The following is a 17,014-nucleotide window of genomic DNA, read 5'->3' on the forward strand; positions in this document are numbered from 1 at the left end:
TTTATTTATTTATTTATTTATTTATTTATTTATTTATTTATTTTTAAGATTTTATTTATTTGACAGAGATAGAGACAGCCAGCGAGAGAGGGAACACAAGCAGGGGGAGTGGGAGAGGAAGAAGCAGGCTCCTAGTGGAGGAGCCTGATGTGGGGCTCGATCCCATAACGCCGGGATCACGCCCTGAGCTGAAGGCAGATGCTTAACCGCTGTGCCACTCAGGCGCCCCCTCTTTCAGGACTTTTTAAACTTTAAATTGTTTTGTATTAAACAGATATAAATACTTCTTGCATATGTGCAAGAAAACGTAACTATGGTATAAGGAACACCCAGGTACTTACTGCCTGGTTAAAAAGAATGTAAGCTTTACTTTTGAAATGTTCTATGGGCCCCTGTTCTAATCCTAGTCTTACTCCTTCAGAGGTAACCGTTTTTCTGAATTAACATTTCTTTTTTAAAGTTTTTACCATGTCTGTATCCCTAAACTATTGTTTGTTTTGTAAATTAATAGCTTTACATCAATGCAATCATACCAGATGTATTGCGAGTTGCTTCCCTCCTTCCCCTAATCTTGAGATTCAGCCATGTTGTTGCTTGTCACTGTAATTAATTTTCACTGCTAAATAATGTTTCATTATATGAGTAAACCAAGACTTATTGTTCCACTCAACAGTTTTAGACATTTGGCTTGTTGGCTACTATTGACGGCTGCAATCAATCTTCGGTGTAAGCTAAGTTTCTCAAGGGTAGAGCTTCTCCAAGTGTGAGTTGTGACCCATTAATGACTTATGAACAATTTAGTGGGTCAGAAGGATCACTTTTATTTTTACTTATTAAAGACTTTATTTATTTGAGAGAGAGAGCACAAGCAGGGGGAGGGGCAGAGGGACAGACTCCTTGCTGAGCACAGAGCCTGACTTGGGGCTTGATCCCAGGACCCTGAGACCATGACCAGAGGTGGAAGTCAGACACTTAACTGACTGAGCCACCCAGAGGCCCCAGAAGGAGCATTTTAAAAAATGAAGTGATCCAGGATAGACAGCAGATGCATTTCGTATTGTAGAGTGTTGTTTCATAAAATGTTTGAATGTCGTAACGTGTGTGTACGCTCTATGCATGTCCACACGAAGTCATCCTACCAACATGCACATCTGCTGGCAGCACCCGGTCTGCTCCACGTCCATTCCGACACTCAGTACGATCTTTAATTCGTGCCCACCTGCTAGGACTGAAATGGTTTATCATTTTGGTTTTAACGTACATTTCCCTCCTTACTACTTGAGGCTGAGAAACTTTTCCTGGGTGTTGGCCTAATTGGATTCTTTTTTTTTTATTTTTTATTTTTTTAAAGATTTTATTTATTTATTCCACAGAGATAGAGACAGCCAGCGAGAGAGGGAACACAAGCAGGGGGAGTGGGAGAGGAAGAAGCAGGCTCATAGCGGAGGAGCCTGATGTGGGGCTCGATCCCATAACAACAGGATCACACCCTGAGCCGAAGGCAGAAGCTTAACCGCTGTGCCACCCAGGCGCCCCTGGATTCTTTTTTAAAAGAACCATTTTTTTTCTTCCAGTTGTACAAACTTGACCTTTGAAGTGAACCCAACTTTGTAACTCCAGAAGATTCCTGTCTAACTGCCTACAGTTAGTGATTACTACAGACCGTAGGCTGCCTAATGAATACAATACATGTCCGTTGAGTGCAATTCACAAAGGCCCAGAAAAGTGTGGAGTAACTTCTTGATGAGACCACCTTAAACAAGACAGCTTTAAAGGAACTAAACTCTAAAGTAATATGTAGCAGAGCGTTGATCACAGGGATATAGTCCCAACACCTTTGAGAATCTTCTAATTATTTAACACTACCATAGCAAACCAACCTCTCTAGTACAAGGTCTGTGTGATACGCAGAGAAAAATCAAGCTGTATTGAGGAGCAGATGCTAGGAATTCAATTAGGCTCATTCACTGGCCCGCATATGCCAGCCTGTCAATCAGCCTGTGATTCAAATTTGTGTCTCAGCAGAATTTGAAACTATGTTACTGGTTTTAACCCTCTGGAGTTGAGTGCAAGTAGTTGAGACCACACATGTTAAATCTTTGAATGCCAAGTGTCTTCCGTACTTTCTTTTATTATCATCATAGTCTTTGCATCAAGATACATAGCAATGATAGCAGGTTTCTTTTTAAAGCTTAGTATTAAATATTAAATATCTTTCCCCGTTTTAATTTTACATTACTCTGCCACGAAAAAAAAAATTAAAAGTCAAGTTACGTGAAGCCTGGACACACTCCCATGATCAGCCGGGCTATGTAAAAGTTGGTGGCTTTGTTCTTCCTGCTGTAAAAGCAGATCCAGGCCCGAGAAAGATGGGACCAGGTTCTAATTGTTTTTGAAAAGTGTGCTACAAAAATGGATGGCCTGTTAGAAGCCAAGTTACAAAGTAAGGATGGGGGTAAGGGAGGGATATTTTCCTCCAGAAACAGAATTTCTGAAGAGTCCCAGTCCGTCATTTTTTCCCAAAATGGTTGGAGGAGGGGTAAAATCTCAACATGAGCTTCGAAGTACTGTCTCTGTGAGGGGATGGTAGTTGCCTTGCCAACGAGAGGGGCTGCTGAGGAGGGGCATGGCTAAATTGGGCCATCCCCGCCCTCCTCAGCTAGGGACATGGAAAGTTTATTGCCCAGTGGGTGTGAAAGTGGGCTGAAGCTTGGTTGGTACTGAATTCTCTAAGAGGTTTCTTCTAGAAACAGACAACTCAGACTCTTCCTCTCACGTCAACAAAGAAGTTATTTTTAAAAGCACTTGGGAAGTTCCTCCTCCACCCCTCAGGTGAGAAGGCTCAGAGAAGGGAGTCATCAGTACAGCCACCCTCTAGGCCGTAACGGAATTCTTGAAGGTTGGAGACCCCGTAGAAGTGGACAAAGGCTGCGGCCACCACCAGGACATGGAAAATCTGATGAGACTGGAACTGCAGGAATGACAAGAGAAGGGCCTTTAGGACAGTGGCAAGGAGAGATCAGAGGTAAGCAGCAAGCATTTCCCTCTTCCAGTTTCTCCTTAAAAAAAAATTTTTTTTACATCATACAAGTGATACACTTGTGGTAGAAAATTTTGTATAAATCTTGTCCGAGCTACACCAAAATGTTAATACTAGTTATTCCCCTGCCATTTCTCCTTTGGTATATATAGGTCCCCCCACACTACACGATCCCTGTCTCTTACCGCCTCGTACTCAGACCTTCGCCTTGGGCTGATCACTCACCATCACAGGCCCTGCCGGAAGAGTCATTTCTTACCCATATGTCAAATTTCCCAGGAAAGAAGCGCTCCGGAATCCGAGCAGCGTACAGGCCAGCCCCGGTGATGTACATCACGGCCATGAGGAAGAACCAGCCCATCTGGCCCACTGTGGTGGCCTTGACAAAGCCCTCGGCGATTGTAAAGTGCATGGTGGGCACAACACCACTCAAGCCAAGTCCCAAGAACACTCCTGAACAAAGCAGACATAAGATCGTTAAGCAAGGAAACAGCTAGCACGGGGCAGGCACCGTTGTCCTTCTCCAGAATTCAGATGTTTCTTAGGACAATTAGCTCTTTTCTGGTGAACAGGACATGTTTAGAAAATTGAACCACGAGATGGGTAACAGTCAGCAGACATTTCTTTAACATCCAGAATGGGAAGAAGGCCGTGTCAGGGCTAATACAGCTATTACCTTTTAAGGAGCACCAAGAACAAACATCTGACATTCTTTTTATTTGTTAAGAAACGTGAAGCCTTGGCCAAAAGGCTATGTCAAAACCCTCTCATGGCTGACGTGGACACAGAACCGAAATGGCAAGGCCTCAGGTGGGTGGCTTCCAAGTCGGGGTGGAGTTGGGCAGGTTTTCCATTAAGATCATAAAAGACTTTAGTAACGGGACTCTGACCTCCTGAGTAGACAGACCCGGATCAGACATTGTCAAGGCTGCAGGCACACACAAGGTAAGAGGGAGGGAAGAATGGGTATTTGCCTCAGCATCGCCCCGCTACACATAACCGGAGGGAAGGGCCGACCTTCTGGATTTCTGGAGACGCCCTTGTGAAAGCACAACACCTGGCATACGGTTGGTGCTTGATGACTATTTAATTCTTTTAACTGAAGGTTTAAAACACAGCACATATTAAGAAGCCCAAAGGGCCTGAAAACTAGTGGTAACTAATGTGTTGCTTAAAATAAAGCTTAAAAGGAGAGTCCAGGTGAGACAACACAAAGATGTTTACGCTTGTAACTGTTACAAGAGTTGTGACCAGTGTTTATGCTAAAAGTGCTTTTTTTATTCACCAAACCAAGCCTCCTATTCCCTTAGGAAAAATAACTCCAGGTGTTTTAATTTTAACCCCTTGGTGTGAGGGCTTAGGACTCAGGTCACTAAAATGACGGTGCTCTGTGTATTTTTCTCAAACCAAATTTAAAAGCAGGCATTTCTATACTGGCAGTGAATTGACCAGCTTGGCACTTATCTGTCCTGCTAGCACTCCACTGAAATACTAGGAAACATGAGGGAGAACTGAACTTTGAAAATTCATGGTGCTCTTCAAGTTCTAAACACAAATCAGGGTTTGGATGGGGTCCCCCAACAGCAAACATTAGGGCCCAGGGTTGAGCCTCTTAGGCTCAAGGCCCAAATATGCATGAAGTTTACACTATGTCTTCTACCCACCTGCTCTTGTCTGCCGGTGCTTAGGAGTGGCAAACCGGTCCCACTGTGCCACAATGATGGCAGAAATGCCCAGGACGCAGACGATGGAGAGGTAGATGAGCCGTGGCTGTGGGGAGCAGTAGAAGGAGTAATAGAGCCAGGGGACAAAGCTTCCCATAATCAGTAGAGCAATCCCTGAATAATCCAGTCTAAAAAAGAGCCATAAAAATGGAATGAAGGGAGAAATGAAGAAATCCTATGACTTGTTGAACTTGTTCTTTCTGTTCACCTGCTCCCAGATTTGAACATCTCCACCCAGCCTCCCCTCATTTCCCATACAATCTATCCTACGTCCTGGATCAAAACCCCACCAGGTCAAGCACGTCTATTTTGCAATGGAAAAGTTTCTAAGAATCCCAGATCACAGGACTTCATCCCTTCCCTTAGTTATGGGCAGCCAAATCTCCCCCTGCTGGAGACTTCAGTTTGGAGTTCTGTCACAAGCCAGCTGACTCCCAGCTTCCCATTCACAAAGGGCTCTGAATGTTCTTCAGTTCTGATAACTTGAGTTCCCAAAACAAAACCCTTGAATTGGGAGTATTCTTAAGAGGTACTATTCTGATTTAGTTGACTTTTTTAATGATAAAAATGTATTCCTGTTACTGGTGTTATGGGAAAAACAAAATAACCTGCCGCCGCCACCACCAAAACCAACAACAAGCAAATAAACAGAACTCTGGGCACGGAGTTGGGAATCTGAAAAGCACTGGATGATGGACATCTGGGGCTTCCAGCAGTGCGTGGGCAGCAAAGATAAGCTTAACTGGACGGGTGGGTAGGAGCGTTAGCAGAATGAAGCAGGGAATACTTTACCACGCCCTGCTGTGGCTCGGGCCAACAGGAAGGTCAGATAGTAGTGGGGACTTGGGCTCGAAGAGCAGCCCACGAGGACCCCAAATTTCACAAAGGCTAGTACCATACAGGTCAAATCCGTCTGTTGAGGAGGCTGCAGTGCATTTTTTCATGAAGGATTTAAGAGAAACACCCCACCGCCCTGTTATACCCACAAAATACAAAGCCCTTCCTCGGGGACATCAGGGAACCTTCAGGAGTTACTGGAGTTTCCAGTACCCAGTCGGCTCTCAAATCACAAGATGTGACAGTAGCGTGTGGTCTTTCCGTACTGATGTTCTTTCAACTCACTTGGAAAACGTCCGAGAGACTTTCTCTGAATGACAATAGACAGTGTGGAAGAGCCAGGAGAAGCTGAGGCAGAGCACTGCCCCCAAAAAGAACATCCCAAAAACCACCTTCTCCTGTAGAGGGGCCATGAAGTACATATTTGGTCTGAGCATGGTCAAGATTCCCAAAAAGAGAAACAGCACAAAACCTACAGGAGGGAAAAGAAAAAAAAAAAAAAGACTAAGGAAAAAGACAGTACACGCACTTCGACAGCTGATGGTGTTAAACCAGCACTAAAACAACAGGTTCAACTGTGAGAACTGCGGTCTAAAATTTCAGGAGAAAATGGCACCAGTCATAGAAATTCAGACTACAAGAGCACTTTCTGACATGCTGGCATTTTGTTTGGACAGTGGGAATTCATGAGATAGAAGGAACTGCCTCCATGGGGGACAGTTCTGCCAGGGATCCCAAGAGAACATCTAGTTCCAATTTCTCCTGGTTCTAGGCCTTCCTCCTCTAGTCTCAAAGATCAGTGATCAAGGATCAATCAGTCAGTCAGAACAACTTTGTTCTTTTCCTTCCATGGACAAAGGCTATATAATCTCTTGGCATTTAAGGAGACAGAACATTGGATTTCTTCCCCACCCCAATCACTCACCAAGCAGATGGGTCCAGATGTTGCCAGTTTCTGTATGGATGCGGAAAATGCTCTTGAAGCAAGCCCGGAAGGAGGGCATAGGTGGTCTATGGCCATGTAGCAAGTAGTCATTGTCCTTCAGCCAGTCAGGAAGTACATCATATGGGATGACCCTCCAGCGTCCCTCCCAGACCTGGAATATATACACTCTAAGAGGGGCCCTAAAGAATGCTAGTTTTCCCTAAGGACAAGGGACAAGGGACACACCTATAGGGACAAAAAATACAAAACCCATGTCAACCAGGCTTTAGGTGGTAGGTAATAGGGAATCAGCCTGGACCTACAGAGATCCACCAGGACACAGTACGAACGAGGCCATCGCAGTACTGTGTAGCTCGACCAATTTTTGCTAATGCCTTTGTTCTTGCGTCATGTTAGTTTATCTGGATATGCTCTGGGTGTCTCAATCTTAAAAAAAAATATGGCAGGAACTTCTTTAAGCTTCTTGAAATTTCACCATTAAATACATACAGTGAATGAAAACAAAGAAATAGAAATTATACATCATGGTTTTGAAAACATACATTTTATCCCTCCCTTGCCCCTCTAATCCAGGAGGTTCTAGCTGACCCCTGCTCAATCCTCTCCCCCCAATAGATTCTTAGTCCTTCCTAGGTTGAGACTGTGTCTTTTTAGAGAAGGGGTTCTTAACCCAGGACACACGGACAATGGATAGAATCCAGGGAGGGATGGAAATCTGGACGGGAAAAAATGATCTTTTATTTCCTCTCACCTCAACCTGAACTCTAACACTCCCCTCAATTATAAATGTGTTAAACAAAGCACACTAGTGCTAGAACCCGTGATTGTCACCCACAGAAATCAGAGATACTTTCACACATTAGTTTTGCAGATATCCAAATATTGCTACTCTTCACTGCTTAGAAATGATACATTTTAGTAAAATACATTATCACTTGTCATTAATGCATATCTAATGTGTGCCTAAAAGGAGCCCATGTTAAAATTTAGGCATTTTTAAAAACTAAAAAATTCTAAGACTGCCAAAGGGATCCATAGCAAAAAAAGCTAAGAACTTCTGTTTTAGCATATATTCTGAACACTGCCTATCACAGTAGATAGTAAAAATGTAGCGAGCCTTCCCCTTGATTTACTTCATCTTAAGCAAAAACAAACCCACGCGCAGGGGTAAAAGTCTTCAGCCCAATGTGTGTTTGCCAGCTGGGAGCATCCCAGGGAAGCCCGCTGCCCTTCGTCCAGGACAGAAGCTACTGGGCTGTACCTTATACACGAACTCCTCCATCTTCTCCATGGCGTGGTGGGCCTGCAGGGGAAGTGTCAGTACCCGCACCTCCTCCTCCTCTTCCTGGGGCCCTGGGCATGCTTGCTCTTCTTCAGCCTATAGGGACAAAGAATACACAAAAACCAACCCTAAGAGCCATCTCATACACTGGGCTAGTCCAGATCAGAAAGATCCAGAGAAACCCGAACTCAGCACTTCCCGCCTGGCCTCTCTCCCACACACAGGCCCTTGTGGCTTTTTCTCCGAAAACATGATAGCTAATGAGTTTACGACCCTGTAGCTGAAGCTTGAGGAATACTTAGCAGACGCTGGAGTCAGAGCTCAATTCAGCACACAGCAGGCAGACTGACGGGGGCTGACACGAAAGGGACACGGGACTGTCACGCCAGTCCTAACTGTTCTTTAAGCTGGGATGGCCCATCCTTACCTCTCGGACAGTGGTTCTCAACTGTCCTCAGTTTCCCAAATATCTCTCTATTCTAGACCACTAAATTCTCAAAACAACGGAAGAGACAGAGTCTCAGAGATTCCCTGAACAATTTAAATCTGTTCATAGTTCCCTGTGCACCAACTCTGGGGATTATATCGTCACCAAACTTTGTATTCCTAGCAGCTCCCAAGAGGCTCAGGGCCTCCAAACTGGTTCTGTAGAAAGCGGCAGCACTGAGTCCTGTACCCCAAGGAGCCTTGACACAAAGTGTGCACACGGGAGAGCACTTCCCTGTCAAGGAGAGAGACTTTCTCTCAGTCCCAAGGCTCCAAACCATGGAGATGGAGAGCCGGGAGGTTCAGTTCCTTCTCCTTCTCTCTCCTGTTGATGGTCCCTGGGGAACAAATGGTCCCTCTTAAATTCTGTGGTATAGATTCCTGCTTGCCTACCCCTATATCCATTCTCTCTCTCTCCCTCAGTAACAAAGTCCTTGGTTTTATTCAGGGTGGCGACGTTACCGTAATTTTACTCAGGCCCAGTGAACAGACTATATTGCCTACATTCCACTGTAGCCGAATAGAACCATGTAACTAGGTTCTGGCCTATGGGATGTAAACGGAAGTGTTGCAAGGTACTTCCAGAAAGGGCGGACCCTTCTCCTCTTTCTTCTTCCTCTTTTCTGAGGGCTGGTAGGGGGTGTGATGGGTAAGATCAAGATTGGAGGAGGAGCAAGACAGGGCCCTGACAGTAGTGGAACCTCTGTATCAGCCTGGGATGGGTTCCTTCTAGAATTCTTTTAGATGAGACACACTGTCTTGTCCAGATTACAGGGATTTTTGTTTGTTATATGAAGCCAAACCTATTCCTAACTGATGCTTTATTCATTCACAGGCATTTACTAATTACTTATCGGACTTCAGGCCGTGTGTTAAGTCCTGGGGTTATACAGATGAGTGAACTTGCAAAAGCTTACAGTGGGAAAAGGATACAAACAAATAAGATACATATAATACAGTATGAGAAGGACTGGACAGAGATGTTCCCAGGGTGTTATGGTTCCTCCTTTGGGGAGAGAGGTGAGATCTTAAAAAAAATGGACACTGACACAGGCCTAATGAGAGGTTCTGATTAAGGCAATGACTCCTGGGAAGACAACTTACTTTGGTTGGGTTGGAAATTACCCGTTTGCCCTTCTCTTCTAGCAGGGGTCCCAGTTCAGCCAGCTCCACCGTGTCCGTCTCTCTGTTACTGGCAGGAGCCCCATTGCCCTGTGCCACCACAGATCCTTTGTGAGAAGACATCTGGCTGGTACCTCAAGACCGTGCAGCTTCAGCTTGGGGAAAGGTTGGGGTCTCTCAGCCCCAGGGGGCAGAGATCTCCCTGTGATGGTAAACACTAAAAGCAAACACAAACATGAAGAGTATTGACAATCGATTCCTCTTACAGTTTCATTTCCACGAGTCAACAATGAACAAGACACAGCTAATCAACTCACACCCTATCCCCAATTCTAAAGGCTAGGTAATTGCTAAATTCCGATCTATTCCTTATTCTCCCTCTTTAATGTTAGCCTTTACTCAGAACTTTACTAATCTTACAGATAAGGTTGAAAATACAACATCTGGTTGCTTATCTTCAAAGGAGCTGTGGTTACTGTACCAAACTGTCACCACAGGAAACCAGCTACTCACCCTCAACCCCTCCCATAGGTGTGGAGCCCACTTAGTGAGAAGAGTCTAGCCTACCATTCCCAAACCTATTGTGCCCAAGAAAGGCTTGGCTCTGAGAATGAGGAGCAAAAATATGAAGCCAACCCCTGGCTGTAATTACAGGTGACCCTTGAACAACTCAGGTTTGAACCGCGAGGGTCCACCTATATGCAGATTCTCTTCCATACATTTATGTACAGTACTGTGAATACATTTTCTCTTCCTTATGATTTTCTTAATAACAGTTCCTTTTCTCTAGCTTACATTACTGTAAGAATACAGTACATAATACACATAACATACAAAGTATGTGTTAATCAGCTGTTTATGGTCAACAGTGGGCTATCAGTAGTTAACTTCTGGGAAGTCCAATGTTATACGTGGATTTTCAACTGTGTGGGGGTCAGTGCCCCTAACCTCTGTGTTGTTCAAGGGTCTACTCTATTTCAAGACCACCCAAGCTTGAAATAAATGCCAACTGAAGCCGGTTGGGCTTTTTCTACAAAGGCTCTGACAAGTGTGCCTTGCATGCAGAAGGAGCTCGGTTGTGAGCTAGATGCCCAGTGGTTAGTCTCTCTGCAATGTCTACTACTTCTATCGTAGGATTATAGCCTGGGTTCAACACTTGAGTAACAAGCTTTCATCATAATCTCTCCTTAAAGCAAGCAATAACTTACCTGGGAGCAGGAAGCTGAAGACAAGGAGGCAGTCCCAGCCTTGCCCTTTGCCAAACACATACCAAACAACCAGCTCAGCAAGAGCTTGTCCCAACCACCACAGCTCATAATCTAAACCCCACTCAAATTAGTTTTTCAGAAACTAGAGACAGGTACACAAATCCTCAAGGAAAAGCAGAGAGACCTAGAACTCAGTTTTCTAGGAAACACTTCTAATACTTGAGGTTTTCCTGAGTTGGACTTCAGGCAGTGTTTTTTCAATCAGGCCTCAGGGAGATGAAAATGATATTGAAAAGAGAGGAAAAGTGTCCAAAGATGTTCCCCATCTTGTATATTACTAGCCTCCCCACCCAACAACAAAGGAGTTTATTGCTCACAGCAACAGTGATGACCACAATATTAGCACTTTTATGCACTGGCTATCTGAACCCAATGACCACAGGGCAATGCAGGGAGGGTCAAGCAGCACCTGCTTGGGCTGCACAGGGAGTGGGCTGCATTACCAGAGAGGAAATTAAAGCTTAGGGAACCCAAACCTTTTATAATAGGCAGTAACCATGACTGCTCATGAGAGCAACACTGTGTCTATTTCCCACCGCTGTTCACTACACAAACATCTTTGGTATCTTACACCAGTTCTCTTCTGAGCCAAGACTAATTACAGTTCCTTCTCAGGGATTATAATTGGATAGAAGTAGTCAGATGAGGGTAGTCCTTAAGTTTCTAAAGTCATGCTATGCTCAACTCACAAGCACAGCTGAAAGCAAGAGGCAATCCAGTTCAAGAGAGCAAACAGTAACTCACTGCACAGCAGACGTTTATATGGTGTCAACACAAAGACAGTTCTTCTTCCTTCAAATGTGCAAGATTCTGACAAGACAGATGCCAGCCCAGAGCCGAAGCCAACAACTGAGCCTAAGGAGAACAGGAAACTGGAGGCCCCTGAAAACCTCAGGAAATAGGCAATCCACATAAGAAACACTGGGAAATCTTTTTCAATGGGTTGACGGCAAAACATATTTCCTTAGAGTGACGTACTACTGAATAAACAACTTCACTAAGAAATAATCTATACTAGAGTAAAGAAAAATAAAAAGCTTTGGGCACTTTGGACAAGTCTGAATGGGGAGCGTACACTTAGCTCAGAGCACTGTTGCTGGGGCAAAAAAAAAAAAAAAAAACCCAATAAAACAAAACCTCAAGTTCTGTGATATGTACCCTTGATTTTGGTCAGAAACCGTATTTCAAAATGAATGAATGAAAGGAGCAGGATTCTAGTCAGCAAGCATATGACTTATTAGCTTCTCGTTACCAGCTAAGGGTTTATGCACTTGTCCTTGTGCTTGCGGGGCTTTCTGCAGAGTAAGCCAATATAGTCACAGAATTTTTCACAAATACATTTAGCACCAGCACCCAAGGCATTCTAAGGGACTGTACAAAATACACAACAGAACAAGTGTCTTCAAAGGAGCCTGTAGTCAGATGGCATGAGGTCACTTGTGATATGTACAAAGTCGGTGATAATAATTTCACTGTTCTAGGAGGGCAGCAGAGGGAGAGAACACGTAATCTAGAATGACCACACACTAAATTCAGTTATTTCGAATGCTATGTAACTATTTCACTAGAGGCAGTGAGAACAATACAGACAAACTTGAAGTTGGGCAGTTAGGGTCAGAGGTCAAATATAGAATCCAGCTTGGTATTCTTACTGATTTCCTCATTGGATCTGCAAAGTTTTTATGCCCTCAAGTCCAGTGTTCTCCTAGGATGATCTCTGTCTCTTGGCCATCATGTCTTTCCCCTTTCAGTCCAAATCACTCTCTGTTAATTCTTCTGATGCCCTCCAGCTCCTCTATCGCTAGTTCCTACACGTCCCCTCGGCATTGCCTTCTAGGCCCGGAGTCACTAAACCTAACAGACATCCCAGCGAACTCACAAACCAGCCATCAGCTACCACTCATCATACAAGATATGGCATCATGCATCACGTAAAGTACATACAATGGAGGTCAATGGAGATCATGTCATCATAGTGAGCAAAGTCCATTGTCCAGTTTGGTCTTCTAAACTGTAGCAACACAGAGACAGGAAAGGGAGAGAGAGGGATCGGAGGTCTGGCAAGAGAGAAGAGCAAATAATACTAGGACCTGGAAATATAACTTCTGATAGGGTGACCACTCACAAGCAACTGGGAATTATTAGAAGCAAGTGTTTTTGTCTCTATTATATAAAACCAGCATGAACCCCCATGGTGTTAAGACCGATTCCGGGAGCGCTCAGGGGAGCCAAATATACTTCAACTTTCCGCCAGCTTTCTATATCCTTAGTATTTTAGAGGAAACACATTTCCCCTCGAACTCACCACACCCAGTATGACAAATTATATCTGGGCCAAACTCCACTGAGTGCATTTTTGATGGGATTTCTTCAATCCAAGCTAATAAAAATCTTTACCACTAAGCTTTCCAACTGGATAAACTGTGATGTTAGAGAATAAAGCTGCGGAGGCAGGGAGGTGTTTGTGCTCCTATTAGTAAGATAATCCTGCACCACACTTGGGCAAGAGCTGATTCTTAACCACCGGCCAGTGAGCCGGAGAGTTTCTTTCCTTCACAGTTTCTGGAGACATTTACTCTGAGAACCAGCTCCTGGGTTTTCCAAGCACACTCCTTCCCCGGAGTCAAAGGCATAAAGCTGCTTCTGTGAATTTTTAATCTGGAGTTTCTGGACCCTCGGAGATTCTGTGGGTAGGCATGGGTAGGCTCTATCTATGTCCGCCTGACTCTTTTGTTCCAAAGCAAGGTTAATTTAGCCATAATGTCAAAGAACACAGCCGTCTTTTTCTCTACGTACGCTTTGTTAGGGGACGTGGTTTCACAGCACTGCTGGGGAAAAATGAGTCAAGGCAAAGACCTACGTTTGAAAATTATCAAATTGCAGCAGCAGGGACTTCGCTTTCTCACTTGATGCTAGGTGTCACCGACTTAGCGTCTGAAGTGGAAAATCACACGCTAACGTCCCTTGTAGCTCTTCTCCAGCTATCCCAACAGAGGACTTTGCCATCCCACAGACAGATAAGCTTTTCAAATGCCATGACCAAAACAAAATAGAAATAAATAAATAAGTAAAAAAAATACAAAGGCCGATGAAGGAGTTTCATGCCAGTCCGTCTTTTTAATATTTGGCTTTCAGATCATGGTCAGTACAGTTATACATTATAGCGGTCACTTTACACTGTGGACCTCCCAAGCCCCAATCTAGGTGCATGCCGAAAAGCCAATCAGTTGGAACTGCTTTGCCTACAGGCACTTTCAAGGATCCTTCTTGATGGAAGAAGGTTACAAACTTTATAAACATGAATCACGCCCCCAACATTTCTGAGCAGGAAAAGGGAATTAACTTTGAGCATAGTGAGAGGAACAAAGTTTGGTGGGTGATATTAGAGACAAATGGACATTAAGGACAAAATGCAATGACTCTGAAAAATACCAGTACCAGAAGAAACAACAGCAACACCGTAATTAATAAAGCTTCTGGGTTTAAACATGACTGTTCAGTTCATCGGTGCAATCACACGTAGACGGGACAGGATAATACTGCAAGAGTGTTTTGTTTTGTTTTGTTTTAAGATTTTATTTATTTATTTGAGAGACAAAGAGAAAGAGAGAGCACGAGCGGGGGTGGGGAAGGGGCAGAGGGAGAAGCAGACTCCCTGCTGAGTGGGGAGCCTGCCGAGGGGCTCTATCCCAGGACCCTAAGGTCATGACCTGAGCCAAAGGCAGCCGCTTAACCAACTGAGCCACCCAGGTGTCCCTACAGCAGGAGTGCTACAGAGTTCAGTTTAGCTTTATATTATAGGGGTCAAAGGAAATAGACAACAAACTTAACTGGTCTAGAAAGAAACACAAATTCTGTTCTCTGACAATACCTTTTGATTATTTACCGTGTACATGGCATTGTGGCTACAGAGATAAGGCAAAGGAGAATCAGAGGCACGGCATGGTTACTGGCCTCTATTTTAAGAAAGGGCAATAACTTTTTTCTACTAACATCACTACAAGGCTAAATGCCATTACATGCTGGAGGAATTCAGAAGAAAAGCTCAATTTTAGTTGGAATGACCAGGAAAGGTTTTGTGGAAGCCTTTAAGGAAGTATCTTGATAGGCAAAATGGAAGTAGTGGCCATTCCAGAAGTGTACCTGGTATGAACCAAGGCAGGTTTTAAAGAACACAGTCCCCAGGGCAGTGAATAATCCACTTTTCCATAAGGGAACCTTCCACAGATAAAATGAGGCCAGATTTTAAGAAACTGAAGATAGCCTAAAAGCCTACTTAAGGTGGTGTCCTTTATCCATTAGCAAGGGTGAGCCTAATAATTCTTTCCTACTTGCAGGCAAAGTGGTCATTTATTTTTAAATCCCTTGGGAATCATGTAATTTCTTGGCCACTGAGAAAAGAAGGCTCTCATATTCTATTCTGTGATTAGGTATGGTTTTGTGGAGGTCTACCCGAAGACGGACTCTCACAGGTAACACACCACAGTTCCGCAGATTGATTCCCCAAGTACCAACCACTATATGGGAACACAGAAGTTACTCCGGTAATAAATTTAGTGGCTGCAAGCTGGAAACTGCTACCCTGACACTGCGATCTATTTAGCACTGCCCAGTCTAAGGTACTGTATAAAAACTATAAAAATATCAGCACCAGCAGTGGCACCCTAACAGGTGACCCAACCTCTATCAAGAGAGAAAGGCAGGGAACAACTCCACTAGGACTTCGCTTCAGAAAAGAACCAGCCATTATGGTGTTAACTTAATTAACATCAGCAGCCTATATATTCCCTGCTGTGTTTTCTAGCCTGTCTTCCAAATACTTGGGGGACATAGTATGGTTAATCTAGTCAAGTGGTATGTAGGCCTCCTATTGCTCCTGGCACCTGAAATTGTGGAAAGGAAATTCGCCTCGTCAGTTTCCCAGTAGCCTGAGAAGCAGCAGAAACCGGGGAAAGCATACATCTATTTTATTTTCTTAAAAGCCAAAGGCTTGAAGACCAAAAATCTCACACATAAGATGGAATACATCAATGTGAGATTTCCGAGGGAATAAAATTCCGTTTTCTTCCCAAACAGTTTCGATTTTGCTCACATTCCAGCTTTTAGGATTACCTTAAATAAAGGTGAATTGTCCACTAATCTCCCTTTCTCCCTCCAGTCGAGGTGGGCACACTGACGCGGTTTGATCTGCGAAAGACTTGTTTGTGGTCGAGGACCCTTGGGGCTGCCCCTGTCACCAAAGGCTGAGAGAGGCGCTTCTGAGACCCAGGCCCGCACCCCCCACTCCCCACTTGCCTCGCGCAGCGGCCTAGGGACCCGGCTTAGCTCTGGCCTGGCCGGTCCCGATACGATCCCCGGGCCAGGATCCCGACGCCTCAAGCCCCCGGCGGGGCTGGGAAAACTCAGCACTCACTAGGGCTGTTGGCAGCCCGGGGGGAAAGCCGAGGACTAGCAGCCCACCCGCCCTTAAATTGTTGTGGAGGCCTCCTCGGAGGCGGCGCGCAGTGGGAGGGGCCGGAAATGTTTACAACCCAGACCACGGAGCTGCCCAGAGGCGCTGCCGGCTCCAAGGTGTGGGGTCTCGAGACCCTCGCGCCGTCCGGGCGGATCAGCCCCAAGGGCTGTCCCGGCTTCAGGCCTGGGCCGAGGCTCCCGGGAGTCCCAGCGCTGCGGCCAATCCCCGCCCACCCGCTCGCCGCGGCAGCCCGGGGGGAACTTACGGCCGGCGGGCGGGCTCTGCTGGGGGCCGCGGTCCCCCGCGCTACATCCCGCGGCGCTGGAGGCGGCCTGCGGCCGAGCGGCCCCGGATCTTCAGCGCCCTCCCCGCGCCGGAAGGGGCGCGCGACCACACGGCGTCACCTCCGCGGCCGCGTCACCTCCTCTCGGGCGCTCCCTCCCCCTACTGCCAGGCATTCCTCCCGCAGTCCCAATCACAGGCCGGGTCCCCCCGGCCACGCCTCCCGAGCGCGGGGTGCCGCCCCCTCTAAAGCCCGGTCCCGCCCCCTCCGCGGCAGGGACCACCCTCGAGACCCTGTTTCCCGCGGCAGGCCCCGCCCCCTCGCTCTGCTCCAGTGGTAAACTCCGCCTCTCCAGACCTCGGCGAGGACCACACCCCCAAAGTCCCTGACTGGAGCGCGTGATGGAGAAGGAATTTCAGGGAATTAGACCGAACCCAGCAAAGGAATGCCGAATTCCCTACCATGCACCTTGTCCTCTAAACTGGGAAACTCTCTCCACTTCATCTGTCACCAACGGCAGTGGTTTTATCTCCGAAACACTTTATTCCTTCTTCGATCTCACGGTTCCTCC

At 45.7% G+C, this 17,014-nt stretch overlaps 1 protein-coding gene across 3 annotated transcripts; it reads right to left on the reverse strand.

Moving 5' to 3' along the window:
- Window positions 1–2,111: 2,111 nt before the first annotated feature.
- Window positions 2,112–16,600, reverse strand: ADIPOR1 (adiponectin receptor 1). 3 transcript variants are annotated; one of them, XM_040636472.1, is made up of 9 exons: window positions 16,426–16,600; window positions 15,818–15,892; window positions 9,420–9,654; window positions 7,809–7,925; window positions 6,527–6,698; window positions 5,887–6,073; window positions 4,705–4,892; window positions 3,300–3,493; window positions 2,112–2,971 (listed from the first exon to the last, which is right to left on the reverse strand). In XM_040636472.1, exons 3-9 carry the CDS (start codon window positions 9,558–9,560, stop codon window positions 2,843–2,845), a joined length of 1,128 nt encoding a protein of 375 aa, XP_040492406.1. In that variant the 5' UTR covers window positions 9,561–9,654; window positions 15,818–15,892; window positions 16,426–16,600; the 3' UTR covers window positions 2,112–2,842. The 3 variants fall into 3 exon arrangements, with proteins under 3 accessions (XP_040492406.1, XP_040492405.1, XP_040492404.1); XM_040636471.1 differs by having other exon boundaries at window positions 15,818–15,948; XM_040636470.1 differs by lacking the exon at window positions 15,818–15,892.
- Window positions 16,601–17,014: the final 414 nt, after the last annotated feature.

Source organism: Ursus maritimus, unplaced genomic scaffold (genome assembly GCF_017311325.1).
Source record: "Ursus maritimus isolate PB19 unplaced genomic scaffold, ASM1731132v1 scaffold_2, whole genome shotgun sequence".
Classification (NCBI taxonomy): Eukaryota; Metazoa; Chordata; class Mammalia; order Carnivora; family Ursidae; genus Ursus; species Ursus maritimus.